The sequence below is a fragment of the Oncorhynchus tshawytscha genome, linkage group LG07, assembly GCF_018296145.1.
Source record: "Oncorhynchus tshawytscha isolate Ot180627B linkage group LG07, Otsh_v2.0, whole genome shotgun sequence".
Taxonomy (NCBI): Eukaryota; Metazoa; Chordata; class Actinopteri; order Salmoniformes; family Salmonidae; genus Oncorhynchus; species Oncorhynchus tshawytscha.
Window position 1 is genome coordinate 40958003 of NC_056435.1, and position 19422 is coordinate 40977424.

The window sequence follows — 19422 nt, forward strand, 5'->3', positions numbered from 1 at the left end:
GTCTGGGTGTCTGCCCACCCACTGACTGAAGGGAGGGAGGGAGGACTAGTGCTGTGTGAGGATGAGCGTTTGGAACAGAGGAACACACAGCACTCTGCTCTGAGCTTCACGTTGACTACGCACTTACTGTATGATACTAAAGGAACTATGGCCTTACTGTGTAACAGTGGATGTTTGCTCTGTGTGTGGGCTTCTGCTGCTCAGAGGCATCGTTTGGTGGTATTGATGCGTCAGTGTCTGCTTGCTTTATTTCAGCTGTCCTTGGTCATCTGAAATGAGCTCAATCATTTGCTTTCCCCAACAGTGTGTGATGTCTATACATTTGTAATATGTCCGGTTTAGATGATTCTAACCTGCTCTCTCTCCCTCCCTCTCCCAGCCACGAGGAGCATGCAGGTTCCCATCCTCTCTATGGCCATGGAGAGTGTAAATGGCCTGGCTGCGAGGCGCTATGTGATGACATGGGACAGTTCATCAAGTGAGTAACTCCCTGAAGCTGCATTCCCAAACTACTCTCCTCCATACAGCTACAAATAATGGAAGTGGCCCCTATTGTTAAGACATTGTCACTTTCACTCTTTCTAGCATGATTTTCTAGTGACTAGTGTAGGACTCGCTCTACAGTGAGTGTTGCTATATCAGTCAGCCCAGACACACGCTAACCAGCAAACTAGCTGAGTGTAAATCAGTGAAACGTTCTACAGACTTCATCTACTCCCCTGAAGTCGATTGACGCGTCGGAGCATCAATCTAAGTTACATAACAAGAAAATCACCCCAACATCTGTCAGTTTGAGCTCGAGATATCTGTTTTTTTTTGTTGCATTGGATGTGTCTCAATCCACTGCATCCGTATGTCCCACTGCTGCATCTGCAGTGAACGGTGGCAGAGCCAGAGTGTTTGTCAGACTATGAGACATCCCCGAAATCTGTCTTCTCACGAAAACGTCTGTAGAGTGCGAACGGTTTGACCTATAAACTATTTTGACCCCTCTATGGAAAGGTGAGACTCTCACAAACATGATGGTGTTCTCCGTTTTGTGTCACGGGACTCGTCTGAAGGTGACCGTTACCGGTTTAAAAAAACAAATGGAAGTATGAAGGTAGTTTTGTGCCTACCCCCAAAAACGGTTTAAATATGTATATCTCCTCTTCAAAACATTTTCTTATAATGTATTTTTTGACTGACCTTTTTGCCATTTCTGAATGTGTTATTCTATGTGTGTCTATGGGCTTTAATAGTAAAGGCCAAAATCTATATTTTATCAAATAAATAATTTTTTTTGATACCTAATGGGGTCCTAAAATTCTAAATCATAAAGCTAAATGATCCGTAGTATGACCATCTTAAAACAACTCCGTACGTCAGCTTAGCACCTCCCCCAACGTCTTATTAATAATGAATCAGTTGCTATCGGTTACATCAGGCTTCCCTGGAGGAGCAGAGTGTTTTGTTGTTGTGTGTCCATCTACATTATTCAACAGCTCTGACACTCTCTCTCTCTCTCTCTCTCTGTCACCCTTCTCTCTGTCCCTCTATCTCTGCTCCTGCTGCATGTTTCATTGGCTGCTAAATGTTTTAAGTGGTGTGTTGTGAGAGACCCTTGTGAGACAGTGCTGAGAAGGTATCAAAGAATCTGAGGCTACACCTGACAAGATAGTACAAGTTACTCAGTGTGTGTGTCCCTCCCGTCTAGCTGATTAGTGTTGTGCTCCCAGAGTTCTCTGCTCGGAAGGGTCAAGCAAATTGTTTCCACGCTTCGTTAGCAGTTTACTTAATTAGCTCATTTACAATCACAGCTCTTTGTTTCCATGGCGCTAGCAAAGACATGAAACAGCAGCTCCCTCTCCATCCATCTCCCCTCCGCTGTCCTCCTCTCTTTCATTTCATCCTTTATTAATCCCTCTTTCTTGTCTGTCTGCCAGTTTGGAGTCTTTAGAGATGGTGTGTGGAGCGGGGAGGGGGTATAGCCTGGTCTGTCTGTCTGTCTGTCTCTGTCTCTGTCTGTCTCTGTCTGTCTGTCTGTCTGTCTGTCTGTCTGTCTGTCTCTGTCTGTCTCTGTCTGTCTGTCTGTCTGTCTGTCTGTCTGTCTGTCTGTCTGTCTGTCTCTGTCTGTCTCTGTCTGTCTGTCTGTATGTCTCTGTCTGTATGTCTCTGTCTGTCTGTCTGTCTGTCTGTTTGCCAGTTTGGAGTCTTTAGAGATGGTGTGTGGAGCGGGGAGGGGTATAGCCTGGTCTGTCTGTCTGTCTGTCTGTCTCTGTCTGTCTCTGTCTGTCTCTGTCTGTATGTGTCTGTCTGTCTCTGTCTGTCTGTCTGTCTCTGTCTGTCTCTGTCTGTCTGTCTGTCTGTCTGTCTGTCTGTCTGTCTGTCTGTCTGTCTGTCTGTCTGTCTGTCTGTCTGTCTGTATGTCTCTGTCTGTCTGTCTGTCTGTTTGCCAGTTTGGAGTCTATAGAGATGGTGTGTGGAGCGGGGAGGGGGTATAGCCTGGTCTGTCTGTCTGTGTGTGTGTGTGTGTGTGTGTGTGTGTGTGTGTGTGTGTGTGTGTGTGTGTGTGTGTGTGTGTGTGTGTGTGTGTGTGTGTGTGTGTTCTGGTGGGAATAAGGGGAGATACATCTAAGCCTGGTGTACACAGTCAACTGTCACTATTTGTTAGAGTGATGACACAACAGACAACATGTCACATGTACGAACAGAGTCATACACACAGGCACATCCATACATCCTGTCTGATCCACTGAGATCCTCATATCTCTACTACTGTCAGCTTCAGGACAGTCCACCTGCCGCTACCACATAACAAACACCGAACAAACCCATTATGAACCCTTTAACAGAGGCCCAGCGAACCCTTAACCAAGGCCTAACCAAAACAATGGCCTGTAAGGGAGAGAAACTGTCTTTCTAATGAGCAACTCTGAGCTGATATCACCAGGGATAGTGTGTAATAACTTGGCATGGTACACACACACACAGACACACACACAGACAGAGAAGTGTGTTGTGAGATGATGGCAGCGGACAGTCAGATCAAAGCCAGAGGCAGGCTGGGAAAATTTGGAGACGAAAGCAGCCTCAGGGCAGATGGAGGGAGAGAGAGGAACCAAACGGTGACAGATAATGCTCTCCCCTCCAGCCTTCCTTAGTCATCGCTCTGGGCAGAAGAGAAGAGATGATAGGAGACACTCTTCTATTTCCAGCTCTTTTCTTTCATCTGATCTGTGATCTCTCTCTTTCTCTCCCCCTTTTCTCTCTTCCCTTCACTCCTTCCCCGCTATCTTCTACCCATCGCCTATTTTCTTCTCTTCTCCTATTCTATCTCTTTTTTTGTTGCATAGTAGATACATTCACTAATTCCTCCTCCCCTCCCTCCCGTCTCACTCTGTCAGTACTGTCTGGTATAGTACTCTGTTGGCTGTGGTTAGTGGGGCTGAGGGTAATGTGTAATGTGGACTGAATCTCTGTCTGAGAGGGCTAAGGAGTAAACAGAGACTCATTGTCGGGAGTCTCGGAAAAAACCCTGCTACTGTTTATGACTGAGCCACAGAGACAGAGAGAGAGAGGAGGAAGAGAGAGAAGGGAGAGGGTAGAGAGAGAAGAGAGTGAGTTATAGAGAGAGAGGAGGGAGAGAGAGAAGGGAGTGAGTTACAGAGAGAGAGGAGGAAGAGAGAGAAGGGAGAGGGTAGAGAGAGAAGAGAATGAGTTACAGAGAGAGAGAGAGAGAGAGAGGAGGGAGAGGGTAGAGAGAGAAGAGAGTGAGTTACAGAGAGAGAGGAGGGAGAGAGAGAAGGGAGAGGGTAGAGAGAGAAGAGAGTGAGTTACAGAGAGAGAGGAGGGAGAGAGAGAGAGGGAGAGGGTAGAGAGAGAAGAGAATGAGTTACAGAGAGAGAGAGAGAGGAGGGAGAGGGTAGAGAGAGAAGAGAGTGAGTTACAGAGAGATAGAGGGTAGAGAGAGAAGAGAATGAGTTACAGAGAGAGAGAGAGAGGAGGGAGAGGGTAGAGAGAGAAGAGAATGAGTTACAGAGAGAGAGAGAGAGGAGGGAGAGGGTAGAGAGAGAAGAGAGTGAGTTACAGAGAGAGAGAGAGGGTAGAGAGAGAATAGAATGAGTTACCGAGAGAGAGAGAGGAGGGAGAGGGTAGAGAGAGAAGAGAATGAGTTACAGAGAGAGAGAGAGAGGAAGGAGAGGGTAGAGAGAGAAGAGAATGAGTTACAGAGAGAGAGAGAGAGAGGAGGGAGAGGGTAGAGAGAGAAGAGAATGAGTTACAGAGAGAGAGAGAGAGAGGAGGGAGAGGGTAGAGAGAGAAGAGAGTGAGTTACAGAGAGAGAGGAGGGAGAGAGAAGAGAGTGAGTTACAGAGAGAGAGGAGGGAGAGGGTAGAGAGAGAAGAGAATGAGTTACAGAGAGAGAGGGTAGAGAGAGAAGAGAATGAGTTACAGAGAGAGAGAGAGAGAAGGGAGAGAGAGAAGAGAATGAGTTACAGAGAGAGAGAGAGAGGAGGGAGAGGGTAGAGAGAGAAGAGAATGAGTTACAGAGAGAGAGAGAGGAGGGAGAGAGAAGAGAGTGAGTTACAGAGAGAGAGGAGGGAGAGGGTAGAGAGAGAAGAGAGTTGAGTTACAGAGAGAGAGGAGGGAGAGAGAAGAGAGTGAGTTACAGAGAGAGAGAGAGAGGGTAGAGAGAGAAGAGAATGAGTTACAGAGAGAGAGAGAGAGAGGAGGGAGAGGGTAGAGAGAGAAGAGAATGAGTTACAGAGAGAGAGGGTAGAGAGAGAAGAGAATGAGTTACAGAGAGAGAGAGAGAGGGTAGAGAGAGAAGAGAATGAGTTACAGAGAGAGAGGGTAGAGAGAGAAGAGAATGAGTTACAGAGAGAGAGAGAGAGGGTAGAGAGAGAAGAGAATGAGTTACAGAGAGAGAGGGTAGAGAGAGAAGAGAATGAGTTACAGAGAGAGAGAGAGAGGAGGGAGAGGGTAGAGAGAGAAGAGAGTGAGTTACAGAGAGAGAGAGAGAGGAGGGAGAGGGTAGAGAGAGAAGAGAATGAGTTACAGAGAGAGAGAGAGAGGAGGGAGAGGGTAGAGAGAGAAGAGAATGAGTTACAGAGAGAGAGAGAGAGGAGGGAGAGGGTAGAGAGAGAAGAGAATGAGTTACAGAGAGAGAGAGAGAGGAGGGAGAGGGTAGAGAGAGAAGAGAGTGAGTTACAGAGAGAGAGAGAGAGGAGGGAGAGGGTAGAGAGAGAAGAGAGTGAGTTACAGAGAGAGAGAGAGGAGGGAGAGAGAAGAGAGTGAGTTACAGAGAGAGAGGAGGGAGAGGGTAGAGAGAGAAGAGAGTGAGTTACAGAGAGAGAGGAGGGAGAGAGAAGAGAGTGAGTTACAGAGAGAGAGAGAGAGGGTAGAGAGAGAAGAGAATGAGTTACAGAGAGAGAGAGAGAGGAGGGAGAGGGTAGAGAGAGAAGAGAATGAGTTACAGAGAGAGAGGGTAGAGAGAGAAGAGAATGAGTTACAGAGAGAGAGAGAGAGAGGGAGGTAGAGAGAGAAGAGAATGAGTTACAGAGAGAGAGGGTAGAGAGAGAAGAGAATGAGTTACAGAGAGAGAGAGAGAGGGTAGAGAGAGAAGAGAATGAGTTACAGAGAGAGAGGGTAGAGAGAGAAGAGAATGAGTTACAGAGAGAGAGAGAGAGGAGGGAGAGGGTAGAGAGAGAAGAGAATGAGTTACAGAGAGAGAGAGAGAGGAGGGAGAGAGAATAGAATGAGTTACAGAGAGAGAGAGAGAGGAGGGAGAGGGTAGAGAGAGAAGAGAGTGAGTTACAGAGAGAGAGGAGGGAGAGAGAAGAGAGTGAGTTACAGAGAGAGAGAGAGAGGAGGGAGAGGGTAGAGAGAGAGAAGAGAGTGAGTTACAGAGAGAGAGGAGGGAGAGAGAAGAGAGTGAGTTACAGAGAGAGAGAGGGTAGAGAGAGAAGAGAATGAGTTACAGAGAGAGAGAGGGTAGAGAGAGAAGAGAATGAGTTACAGAGAGAGAGAGAGGAGGGAGAGAGAATAGAATGAGTTACAGATAGTGAGGAGAGAGAGAGAAGAGAGAGGGTAGAGAGAGAAGAGAGTGAGTTACAGAGAGAGAGAGGGTAGAGAGAGAAGAGAATGAGTTACAGAGAGAGAGAGAGAGGGTAGAGAGAGAAGAGAATGAGTTACAGAGAGAGAGAGAGGGAGAGAGAGAAGAGAATGAGTTACAGAGAGAGAGAGAGGAGGGAGAGGGTAGAGAGAGAAGAGAGTGAGTTACAGAGAGAGAGAGAGAGGAGGGAGAGGGTAGAGAGAGAAGAGAGTGAGTTACAGAGAGAGAGTAGAGAGAGAAGAGAAGAGAATGAGTTACAGAGAGAGAGTAGAGAGAGAAGAGAAGAGAATGAGTTACAGAGAGAGAAGGGAGAGGGTAGAGAGAGGAGAGTGAGTTACAGAGAGAGAGAAGGGAGAGGGTAGAGAGAGAAGAGAATGAGTTACAGAGAGAGAGAGAGAGAGAGAGGAGGGAGAGGGTAGAGAGAGAAGAGAATGAGTTACAGAGAGAGAGAGGGTAGAGAGAGAAGAGAATGAGTTACAGAGAGAGAGAGAGAGGAGGGAGAGGGTAGAGAGAGAAGAGAATGAGTTACAGAGAGAGAGAGAGGAGGGAGAGGGTAGAGAGAGAAGAGAATGAGTTACAGAGAGAGAGAGAGAGGAGGGAGAGGGTAGAGAGAGAAGAGAGTGAGTTACAGAGAGAGAGAGGGTAGAGAGAGAATAGAATGAGTTACCGAGAGAGAGAGAGGAGGGAGAGGGTAGAGAGAGAAGAGAATGAGTTACAGAGAGAGAGAGAGGAGGGAGAGGGTAGAGAGAGAAGAGAATGAGTTACAGAGAGAGAGAGAGAGGAGGGAGAGGGTAGAGAGAGAAGAGAATGAGTTACAGAGAGAGAGAGAGAGGAGGGAGAGGGTAGAGAGAGAAGAGAGTGAGTTACAGAGAGAGAGAGGAGGGAGAGAGAAGAGAGTGAGTTACAGAGAGAGAGAGGGTAGAGAGAGAAGAGAATGAGTTACAGAGAGAGAGAGAGAGGAGGGAGAGGGTAGAGAGAGAAGAGAATGAGTTACAGAGAGAGAGAGGGTAGAGAGAGAAGAGAATGAGTTACAGAGAGAGAGAGAGAGGAGGGAGAGGGTAGAGAGAGAAGAGAATGAGTTACAGAGAGAGAGAGAGGAGGGAGAGGGTAGAGAGAGAAGAGAATGAGTTACAGAGAGAGAGAGAGAGGAGGGAGAGGGTAGAGAGAGAAGAGAGTGAGTTACAGAGAGAGAGGAGGGAGAGAGAAGAGAATGAGTTACAGAGAGAGAGAGGGTAGAGAGAGAAGAGAATGAGTTACAGAGAGAGAGAGGGTAGAGAGAGAAGAGAATGAGTTACAGAGAGAGAGAGGGTAGAGAGAGAAGAGAATGAGTTACAGAGAGAGAGAGAGGAGGGAGAGAGAATAGAATGAGTTACAGATAGTGAGGAGGGAGAGAGAAGAGAGAGGGTAGAGAGAGAAGAGAGTGAGTTACAGAGAGAGAGAGGAGGGAGAGAGAAGAGAATGAGTTACAGAGAGAGAGAGGGTAGAGAGAGAAGAGAATGAGTTACAGAGAGAGAGAGGGAGAGAGAGAGAAGAGAATGAGTTACAGAGAGAGAGAGGGAGAGAGAGAAGAGAATGAGTTACAGAGAGAGAGAGAGAGGGAGAGAGAATAGAATGAGTTACAGATAGTGAGGAGGGAGAGAGAAGAGAGAGGGTAGAGAGAGAAGAGAGTGAGTTACAGAGAGAGAGGAGGGAGAGAGAAGAGAATGAGTTACAGAGAGAGAGAGGGTAGAGAGAGAAGAGAGTGAGTTACAGAGAGAGAGAGAGAGAGGAGGGAGAGGGTAGAGAGAGAAGAGAATGAGTTACAGAGAGAGAGAGAGATGAGGGAGAGGGTAGAGAGAGAAGAGAGTGAGTTACAGAGAGAGAGAGAGGAGGGAGAGAGAGAGAGTGAGTTACAGAGAGATAGAGGGTAGAGAGAGAAGAGAATGAGTTACAGAGAGAGAGAGAGAGGAGGGAGAGGGAGAGAGAGAAGAGAGTGAGTTACAGAGAGAGAGAGGGTAGAGAGAGAAGAGAATGAGTTACAGAGAGAGAGAGAGGAGGGAGAGGGTAGAGAGAGAAGAGAATGAGTTACAGAGAGAGAGAGAGAGGAGGGAGAGGGTAGAGAGAAGAGAATGAGTTACAGAGAGAGAGAGAGAGGAGGGAGAGGGTAGAGAGAGAAGAGAGTGAGTTACAGAGAGAGAGAGGGTAGAGAGAGAAGAGAATGAGTTACAGAGAGAGAGAGAGGAGGGAGAGAGAATAGAATGAGTTACAGATAGTGAGGAGGGAGAGAGAAGGGAGAGGGTAGAGCGAGAGAAGAGAGTGAGTTACAGAGAGAGAGAGAGAGGAGGGAGAGGGTAGAGAGAGAAGAGAGTGAGTTACAGAGAGAGAGAGGGTAGAGAGAGAATAGAATGAGTTACAGAGAGAGAGGAGGGAGAGAGAAGGGAGAGGGTAGAGAGAGAAGAGAATGAGTTACAGAGAGAGAGAGAGGAGGGAGAGAGAATAGAATGAGTTACAGATAGTGAGGAGGAAGAGAGAGAAGAGAGAGGGTAGAGAGAGAAGAGAATGAGTTACAGAGAGAGAGAGAGAGAAGGGAGAGGGTAGAGAGAGGAGAGTGAGTTACAGAGAGAGAGAGAGAGGAGGGAGAGGGTAGAGAGAGAAGGGAGAGGGTAGAGAGAGAAGAGTGAGTTACAGAGAGAGAGAGGAGGGAGAGAGAAGGGAGAGAAGAGAGTGAGTTATAGAGAGAGAGAGGGGCAAAAATAGTTTTAGGTTAGAGAGAGTGTGCGAGTGAAGAGAGAAAGAGGAGTGGAGGAGTAGAGAGTTAGGAAGTGGGGGAATAGAGAGACAGGGAGTGGAGGACTAGAGAGACGGGGAGTGGAGGAATAGAGAGATGGGGAGTGGAGGAATAGAGAGATGGGGAGTGGAGGACTAGAGAGTTAGGGAGTGGAGGAATAGAGAGATGGGGAGTGGAGGACTAGAGAGTTAGGGAGTGGAGGAATAGCGAGAGGGGGAGTGGAGGAATAGAGAGACGGGGAGTGGAGGAATAGAGAGATGGGGAGTGGAGGAGTAGAGAGACGGGGAGTGGAGGAATAGAGAGAGGGGGAGTGGAGGAATAGAGAGACGGGGAGTGGAGGACTAGAGAGTTAGGGAGTGGAGGAGTAGAGAGTTAGGGAGTGGAGGAGTAGAGAATTAGGGAGTGGAGGACTAGAGAGTTAGGGAGTGGAGGAGAAGAGAGAGGGTTAGTGGAGGAATAGAGAGAGGGGAGTGGAGAAATAGAGAGAGGGGGAATGGAGGACTAGAGAGTTAGGGAGTGGAGGAGAAGAGAGAGGGGGAGTGGAGGAATAGAGAGTTAGGGAGTGGAGGAGTAGAGAATTAGGGAGTGGAGGAGTAGAGAGAGGGGGAGTGGAGGAATAGAGAGAGGGGGAGTGGAGGAATAGAGAGTTAGGGAGTGGAGAAATAGAGAGAGGGGGAGTGGAGGAATAGAGATAGGGGGAGTGGAGGAGTAGAGAATTAGGGAGTGGAGGAGTAGAGAGAGGGGGAGTGGAGGAGTAGAGAGTTAGGGAGTGGGGAAATAGAGAGAGGGGGAGTGGAGGAATAGAGAGAGGGAGTGGAGGAATAGAGAATTAGGGAGTGGAGGAGAAGAGAGTTAGGGAGTGGAGGAGTAGAGAGAGGGGTTAGGGAGTGGAGGGAGTGGAGGAGAAGAGAGTTAGGGAGTGGAGGAGTAGAGAGTTAGGGGAGTGGAGGAATAGAGAGAGGGGGAGTGGAGGACTAGAGAGTTAGGGAGTGGAGGAGTAGAGAGTTAGGGAGTGGAGGAATAGAGAGAGGGGGAGTAGAGGGAAAAGGGTGAGATCATGTTTTTGTTATTATTATCATGCACTTGAGCCGTCTATCTATGCTGGGATTAGCTATGCCATGACATCATTGTTATTGTTTCATTTCTTCTTCCCTTCTAATATTGCCCAACTCTCCTTTCTCTTAAACATGCACACACTGGGTCATGATTCCCTAAATGGCACACACACACACATCTCAGAGTTGTCATGAGCAGTTTAAGGGAGGGAGGGAGAGAGGGAGGGAGGGAGGGAGGGAGGGAGGGAGGGAGGGAGGGAGGGAGGGAGGGAGGGAGGGAGGGAGGGAGGGAGGGAGGGAGGGAGGGAGGGAGGGAGGGAGGGAGGGAGGGAGGGAGGGATCAGAAGTTCCTGGATCCTCCCACACCAGAGGAAACAAACAGTGCCACCATTCAGACACATTTCAGGGGGGCAGAAGTGTATTAGGAGTTAATCAGAGAGTAGACCCTCTCTCTGTTCTTCTGATAACACATGATCTATTCTCCAGGTGTTCTTCTGATACACTCTGAGGGCATGGCCCAAAGAGCAGGACACACACACAGTTAGCTTTTACACTAAAAGGAAAAAGCTTATAAGGAAATGATATACTTATAATATTATTCTTTACATAACCTCCTCTTACTCCCTCTCTCCTCCGCTGTGTAAACTGGTTGTTTTGTTTAACACTGAGTTCAACAGTTGACTCTCATATTTGGATTTTTTTCTTTGAGGAGGAAAACTAGTTTATACTGTGAAGTGTTTGGTCCAAGACCACTGTTGTGTATTTCCATGTATTTCCATGTGTTTCCGCGTGTGTCTGTCTGGATAAGAGTGTAAAGCCCTCTGGTCTCTTGAAAAGCTCTAAACAGGAAAATAAACAAATATCTGCAGTCACATAAATGTGAATATTTATTTAACTGAAGTCACCATTGGCCGGAATCACACAAACTGGAGCTGCAAGCATTCACACTCACTCACAACAATCTCCCTACTGTCTTTTTGGAATGACACACACACACAAACAGTGACACATCTGTCTGGTGTTCCATTGAATATGTGGGAATTACAAATTAATATGCATTATTTTGCTTGTCATGTAGGTTATAACCCAGTTGTATTCCTCTCACTCTATCTCTTCTCCTTCCTCTATCTCTTATCCTTCCTCTATCTCTACCCCTTCCTCTGCCTCTCCCTCTATCTCTACCCATTCCTCTATCTCTGCCTCTTCCTCTATCTCTATCCCTTCTTCTACCTCTCCCTCTGCCTCTTCCTCTATCTCTATTCCTTCCTCTATCTCTCCCTCTATCTCTACCCATTCCTCTATCTCTGCCTCTTCCTCTATCTCTACCCCTTCCTCTATCTCTACCCATTCCTGTATCTCTGCCTCTTCCTCTATCTCTACCCCTTCCTCTATCTCTACCCCTTCCTCTATCTCTACCCCTTCCTCTATCTCTACCTATCCCTCTATCTCTACCCCTTCCTCTATCTCTACCCCTTCCTCTATCTCTACCCCTTCCTATATCTCTACCCATCCCTATATCTCTACCCCTTCCTCTATCTCTACCTCTCCCTCTATCTCTACCCCTTCCTCTATCTCTACCCCTTCCTCTATCTCTACCCCTTCCTCTATCTCTACCCCTTCCTCTATCTCTACCCCTTCCTCTATCTCTACCCCTTCCTCTATCTCTACCTCTCCCTCTATCTCTACCTCTCCCTCTATCTCTACCCCTTCCTCTATCTCTACCCCTTCCTCTATCTCTACCCCTTCCTCTATCTCTACCCCTTCCTCTATCTCTACCCCTTCCTCTATCTCTACCCCTTCCTCTATCTTTCCTCCTTTCTCAGGCATCTGAACAATGAACACGCTCTGGATGACCGCAGTACAGCCCAGTGCAGGGTACAGATGCAGGTGGTCCAACAGCTGGAGATACAGGTGGGACACACACACATACACACACACACACAGAGTCATCCTCTGTGTCTGTACTTGTCTGAGCCAGGCTGGGGGTTTAGTGAAAGCACTGGAGCTTGTAATTTAAAGAGGAAAGCTGGCATCATAGGCTCCAATTATAAGCCTCCCAGTCCAGTCCATTCCAGTCCCTTTCTACTGGGTGGAAGGAGGAGGCAGAGGAGTGGACATCAAAACACAAACACCCCACAAGAACCCCCAAACAGCATAGTGGCGAGCCCAGGGTGTTGGAGATGGAGTTCGTGTTAGCTGTGGCCCTGGTCCCCCTGGTAAACGGCATTGAGCCCCAAGCCTGAAGCCACTGATGGGCAACACAAAGTGACATGGAGACAGGCAGTGTCACATCTCATCACGCCTCCCGTCCTCTCCCCTTTCCCTGCCGTGTCACCTACCCCACTACTGCCCTGTTATAGTACCTACATACACACATAAACTCACACACGCACATCTTACACACATTCACTCAATGCTGCCATACTACAACACACACAGCCAGTGCTAGACATCTCAGTCAGCGAGCCAACACACACAGCCAGTGCTAGACATCTCAGTCAGCGTGCCAACACACACAGCCAGTGCTAGACATCTCAGTCAGCGTGCCAACACACACAGCCAGTGCTAGACATCTCAGTCAGCGTGCCAACACACACAGCCAGTGCTAGACATCTCAGTCAGCGTGCAAACACACACAGCCAGTGCTAGACATCTCAGTCAGCGTGCAAACACACACAGCCAGTGCTAGACATCTCAGTCAGTGTGCCAACACACACAGCCAGTGCTAGACATCTCAGTCAGCGTGCCAACACACCGCAGCCAGGGGTTAGCTAGTGAACAGGAGGGTGTGTGAGAGACATCTCAGTCAGCGTGTCAACACACCACAGCCAGGGGCTAGCTAGTGAACAGGAGGGTGTGTGAGAGACATCTCAGTCAGCGTGCCAACACACACATCAAGTGCTTGTGCTAGCTTCTCCAGGCCTGTGTCTCTCACACACCCTCCTGTTCACTAGCTGCCCCTGGCTGTGGTGTGTTGGCTCGCTGACTGAGATGTCTCTCACACACCCTCCTGTTCACACAGCCCCTGGCTGTGGTGTGTTGGCTCGCTGACTGAGATGTCTCTCACACACCCTCCTGTTCACTAGACAGCCCCTGGCTGCGGTGTGTTGACACGCTGACTGAGATGTCTCTCACACACCCTCCTGTTCACTAACTAGCCCCTGGATGTGGTGTGTTGACACGCTGACTGAGATGTCTCTCACACACCCTCCTGTTCATTAGCTAGCCCCTGGCTGTGGTGTGTTGACACGCTGACTGAGATGTCTCTCACACACCCTCCTGTTCATTAGCTAGCCCCTGGCTGTGGTGTGTTGACACGCTGACTGAGATGTCTCTCACACACCCTCCTGTTCACTAGCTAGCCCTGGCTGTGGTGTGTTGACACGCTGACTGAGATGTCTCTCACACACCCTCCTGTTCACTAGCTAGCCCCTGGCTGTGGTGTGTTGACACGCTGACTGAGATGTCTCTCACACACCCTCCTGTTCACTAGCTAGCCCTGGCAGTGGTGTGTTGACACGCTGACTGAGATGTCTCTCACACACCCTCCTGTTCACTAGCTAGCCCCTGGCTGTGGTGTGTTGACACGCTGACTGAGATGTCTCTCACACACCCTCCTGTTCACTAGCTAGCCCCTGGCAGTGGTGTGTTGACACGCTGACTGAGATGTCTCTCACACACCCTCCTGTTCACTAGCTAGCCCCTGGCAGTGGTGTGTTGACACGCTGACTGAGATGTCTCTCACACACCCTCCTGTTCACTAGCTAGCCCCTGGCTGTGGTGTGTTGACACGCTGACTGAGATGTCTCTCACACACCCTCCTGTTCACTAGCTAGCCCCTGGCTGTGGTGTGTTGACACGCTGACTGAGATGTCTCTCACACACCCTCCTGTTCACTAGCTAGCCCCTGGCTGTGGTGTGTTGACACGCTGACTGAGATGTCTCTCACACACCCTCCTGTTCACTAGCTAGCCCCTGGCTGTGGTGTGTTGACACGCTGACTGAGATGTCTCTCACACACCCTCCTGTTCACTAGCTAGCCCCTGGCTGTGGTGTGTTGACACGCTGACTGAGATGTCTCTCACACACCCTCCTGTTCACTAGCTAGCCCCTGGCTGTGGTGTGTTGACACGCTGACTGAGATGTCTCTCAGTAGAGATGCAGGAGGCGTTTCCACAGGCTATAGCACAGTAGCACCCACTAAACTGCAGTTAGCAATGGCAAACAGGGACGAGTGTCTGCAGGCTAGTGTGTCTGTGTCTGTGAGGGTGTGTGTGTAATGTGTGAGAAAATGTTAGGTGTGTGTGTGTGTAGAGAGGGTTCCCATCTCTCTCTGTGCCTGGGGAGACTGGTGCTGTAAGACAGTGACACCAGCCCTGAGAGACACACACACACACCACCACATGCTAAATCATAGACTAAGGGGATGCCTCTTTCTCTAACACAAACACCCATTACTTCACACCCTCCCCTAAATATCTGTGTTTTACTGCTTTAATGGGAGGCTGATGTTGCATTGACGCTGATGTGGCTTGACTGGATATTATCAAGTCCACAGTGTGAGAATAAACCTGCAGTCTATAAACAACAAGACAAACCCAGATTGGTGTGACTGGAGCTTGATTCTTTTCCTTACTACCGTGCTTCTCGTCTATGACAATAGTAATTATTGACTCAAAAAGGACAGTTTTGCTGACGTGTGTGTGTGTGTGTGTGTGTGTGTGTGTGTGTGTGTGTGTGTGTGTGTGTGTGTGTGTGTGTGTGTGTGTGTGTGTGTGTGTGTGTGTGTGTGTGTGTGTGTGTGTGTGTTTCTCAGCTGGCCAAGGAGAGTGAGCGGCTGCAGGCCATGATGACCCACCTGCACATGCGCCCATCGGAGCCAAAGCCTTTCAACCAACCTGTGAGTACCTGACCCTTCACCGTGCTGTAGCAGGTGTTTGGTGTTTGCATCCTCTGTTGATCAGTGGGGCTTACACTTGGCCTTTATTCACTTTAGTGTTATGTATAGCGTTCATTATTAGTATGTAAATATGCATAAGTGGTGTTCTACATGAGCACAGGTCCCTGTAATAAACTATTCGATAATGGAGTAATAATCTGATTATAAGAATTCCGTAACCTTTGATCACAATACCAACATAAATCACAAAACCACACAAGCTTTATCCAAATAAATGATTGAAATGTGGGTGAATCTTTCAATGTGTGTGAGCCAATCATCATTCTGCCCTGTTTGAGACAGTGTTAATTTCTATCATAATGTCTCAAATATTTGTCAAAGACTATAACTGACTAAATAGACCCAGAAAAAACTATTAACTAAACGAAAAATATTTTCATTTCAGTTGACTAAATCGACGAGAGGAGACTAAATTATCTCTGTGTCTAAAATCTGTGTCCTAAGTGGACTGGAAGAGAGTTTTTGGAGCAATTGAGAGTTTTTCAGTGATAAGCACAATTAATATTAGCAGCACAGATGTGCAGTGCAGTTCTGTTCAGCAGTGGGAAGGACCTATATTCTCTCTGGTGAGCTGTGGGGGAGCAAGTGATGAGTGTGGGCAGTTCGGCTCCACTCAGCCTCTGGTGATACACATCCTCTGATGATACACATCCTCTGATGATACACATCCTCTGGTAATACACATCATCTGGTGATACACATCCTCTGGTGATACACATCCTCTGATGGTACACATCCTCTCATGATACACATCCTCTGATGATACACATCGCGTAGGCAACTCTCTAGCTTCCATGTAGCTAACCAGTCACCACCAGCCTCCTAGTTAGCTACCCTTTGCCTGGTTAAGAAACACAAGCTACTTTATGAAATGTAATCCTCTGATGATACAAGCTCTTTATGAAATCTAAAACAATAGCACCATTGAGTTGAATAGTAAAACAACAGTCTAGCTATACACATTTTTCTCTCCCTTGAGTAGGCTATAGAAAAGTAGGCTTGTAGTCTCACTTAACCCTCCCACTTTTCCAACTGCATTTCATATCCAGGTTCTGTGTAGCCAACGTAGCCAAGTCTCTTTTCCTCAGAGAAAACAGGTTGATTCTAGCCCTTAGGCCACCGTTCAAAAGACATGACCCATAATGCCGGCGCTATGTTTTTTTCTTTCTATCATGCATTAGCTGGACACATTTGACATTTATAAAACACATTTATAAAACACATTCATAAAACACATTTATAAAACACATTTATAAAACACTATTATAAAACATATTCATAAAACATATTCATAAAACACATTTATAAAACACATTCAGAAAACACATTCAGAAAACACATTCAGAAAACACATTTATAAAACACATTTATAAAACACATTTATAAAACACATTCATAAAACACATTTATAAAACACATTCAGAAAACACATTTATAAAACACATTCAGAAAACACATTTATGAAACACATTTATAAAACACTATTTATAAAACATATTCATAAAACATATTCATAAAAAACACATTTATAAAACACATTCAGAAAACACATTCAGAAAACACATTCAGAAAACACATTTTAAAAACATTTATAAAACACATTTATAAAACACATTCATAAAACACATTTATAAAACACATTTATAAAACACATTTATAAAACACATTTATAAAACACATTTATAAAACACATTTATAAAACACAATTATAAAACATATTCATAAAACACATTCATAAAACACATTTATAAAACACATTCAGAAAACACATTCATAAAACACATTTATAAAACACATTTATAAAACACATTTATAAAACACATTTATAAAACACATTCAGAAAACACATTTATAAAACACATTCAGAAAACACATTTATAAAACACATTTATAAAACACATTCATAAAACACATTTTTTTTTTAAATTCATAAAACACATTTATAAAACACATTCATAAAACACATTCATAAAACACATTTTTTTTTTAAATTCATAAAACACATTTATAAAACACATTCATAAAACACATTTATAAAACATATCGCAGGCCATTCTAAAATTAGGCTACATAATAACCAGACTGTTAACCATTTGTTTAGGCTACACCTTGTTCAGTCATGTTAAGTCCTTAGCCTGCTGTAGCTAACAACCTGGGGCACGTTCAGCAGGACGCAACGTTTTGGAACGGTCAGATAGAAATATGCTATGTAGAACAAACATGCCTCTCTGACATGTTGAATAAGGATTCCCAAACTTTTCACTCAGGCCTTAGCTCCCGTACTTTGCAAAAACTGGTGATACTGGTGATATTGTCGCTCTTTCATGTGCAATATCTATGTAGGCTGAATTAGGAATTTACATGGCCAGATAAATGTTCTATAATATAATATTAATCTTATATATGTTTGTCATATTTTTGTGATGTGACTAAAATGTGACTAAAATGAAAGGAAATTTAGTTGACTAAAATGGCCCAGTGTTTTCATCATTTTGACAATTACTAGACTAAATCATTAGTCAAATGACAGAAGACTAGACTAAATGTAAAAAAGAGTGCCAAAATGGAAACTGTGTTGAGGGATGGAGCTCTGTGTCTCCGGGCAGGCTGGCTGGCACAGGCAGGGTTGTTATTAGGTATCTAATGAATATTTCATTATTCAGATTGACGAGGAGTCTTATTAAAATATGAAGATGTTGAAATTAATTGTCAATTACAAGTGGAGTGTCTTAATTTGAGGGGATATAAATGGTTGCAGTGGAGCAGCGGGGGTGTGTGTGTGTGTGTGTGTGTGTGTGTGTGTGTGTGTGTGTGTGTGTGTGTGTGTGTGTGTGTGCGCGCGTGTGCGTGCGTGCGTGCGTGCGTGCGTGCGTGTGTGTGGAGCCAACGCAGGGCATCAGCTGTCGTTAGCACCTAATGGGAAATCAGGAAGAGGCGTGTTTTGTGTCGTCGTGGGAGACAAGCCTCGGGGTCAGCGATTTGAGAAAGGGGGTGGAGGGGAGGAGTCTTCAGAATTGCAACAAAGCTTGCCCTCAATTGAGAGGGTTGTGGTGTTGCCTTGGTGATGTGGCCGGGTTCCAAAGCTAATGAAGTACCTGTTTTACAGAGGGATGGAAGGAGAGGAGGGAAGGAGAGAGAGAGAAGTGCTAGAGAGAAAGAAAGAAATAGAGGCAGATTTCCAGAGCTAATGAAGTAGCAGTTAAACAGGCCTGACCCCTAACCAGTCCAAATGGTACAGACCACTCGCCTGGAGCAGACAGGGAGAGGACAAGTTGGGGGGGAGGAGGATTGGTTAGGACTGGAAAGACAGTGAAGGACAAATAGAAGGGAAGGTGAACGAGAGAAAAGGGAGAAAGAGGAAGGAAGACAGAGCTCTGTGTAAGAAAATTCAGATAATGCTCACACTCTCTTAATCTCTATCTCTGTCTCTCTCTCTCTCTCACTCACACATGTCCATGATGGTTTTAATTAGTTCTAATCTAGCAGCCCTTGGAAAAGCGTCCCTGAGTGACTCAGAGGACTGGTTTCCAGTTCCCATTGCTCCTGTGGGCTCGGCCTAATTGGGCCGAGCTGGGCCGTGAAGAGAGCGTGCCACCGCTGTGTGTGTGACCACAGAGGCCTTCACACACACAAACTCCCATTTCTTGCTTTGTTTTTCTTTTGTTCACTGAGGACTAATTGCAGTGTGTGTATGTGTGTGTGTGTGTGTGTGTGTCTGTGTAACTGAGTCTGAGGTCTTTGTTTTGCTGTTAATGATCATATGATAGATATAGTCTTTGTGCCAGCTGGGCATCACTCTTCATGTCTTTGTGTATAATGTGTCTGAGAGGGTTAGATAAGTCGAAGCAACATAGCTAACTGTCCATCCATCCTACCAGAGAGCAAGCTACAACCAGGAATGATGATGGTCCCTTTCGGATGATGTCACATCCTGTTTCCTTCCCCAGCTGAACCTGGCGTCCAGTGGCTCCCTGCTGAAGAGGGAGAGCGAGGTGTACCCCGAGGGTCTACCTCACCCCCCCACCTCCGCCACCGCCCCCATCACCCCGCTCCGCCAGGGCCCCTCTGTCATCAGCTCCTCCAGCCTGCACTCACACTCACACCCGCACGGCGTGGGACCCATACGCAGGCGCATCGCAGACAAGTTCTGCACCCCCATCGCCTCAGGTATACGAGAGGGTATGCATACAACCCTCAAAAACACACACTTGTGTACACACAAACATTTTAATATATACAAGCATACTGGTAAACACATGCTCACAGTCTTTCACCCTGACTGACTTACAAACACACACACACACACACATATATATATATCCATGACTAATGTGGTGTGTGTTTTCTCTGTAGAGCTGGCACAGAACTGTGAGTTCTATAAGAACGCTGATGTCAGACCTCCCTTCACCTACGCCTCTCTCATACGCCACGTAAGTCTCCTCTCCTCCATTTATCTTCCTCTCTTCCTTTTCTCTTCCTGTCATCTCCTCTCATCTTCCTTTCCTCCTCCCCTCTCTTCTCTCATTTTAGTATTGTGGTAGCTCCG

General features: G+C 46.6%; 1 protein-coding gene across 4 annotated transcripts in view; it reads left to right on the forward strand.

The window, feature by feature from the left end:
* The window catches only part of foxp4 (forkhead box P4), a 195236-nt gene that overhangs the window by 157783 nt on the left and 18031 nt on the right, over positions 1-19422 (forward strand). For 2 of the 4 annotated variants that reach the window (XM_042324411.1, XM_042324413.1), the window contains exons 9-13: positions 380-478; positions 11740-11827; positions 14733-14816; positions 18824-19055; positions 19230-19306. In XM_042324411.1, coding sequence (XP_042180345.1) covers positions 380-478; positions 11740-11827; positions 14733-14816; positions 18824-19055; positions 19230-19306 — 580 coding nt within the window. The remainder of the gene's footprint in view (positions 1-379; positions 479-11739; positions 11828-14732; positions 14817-18823; positions 19056-19229; positions 19307-19422) is intronic. The other 2 variants (XM_042324412.1, XM_042324414.1) reach the window with 1 other exon arrangement.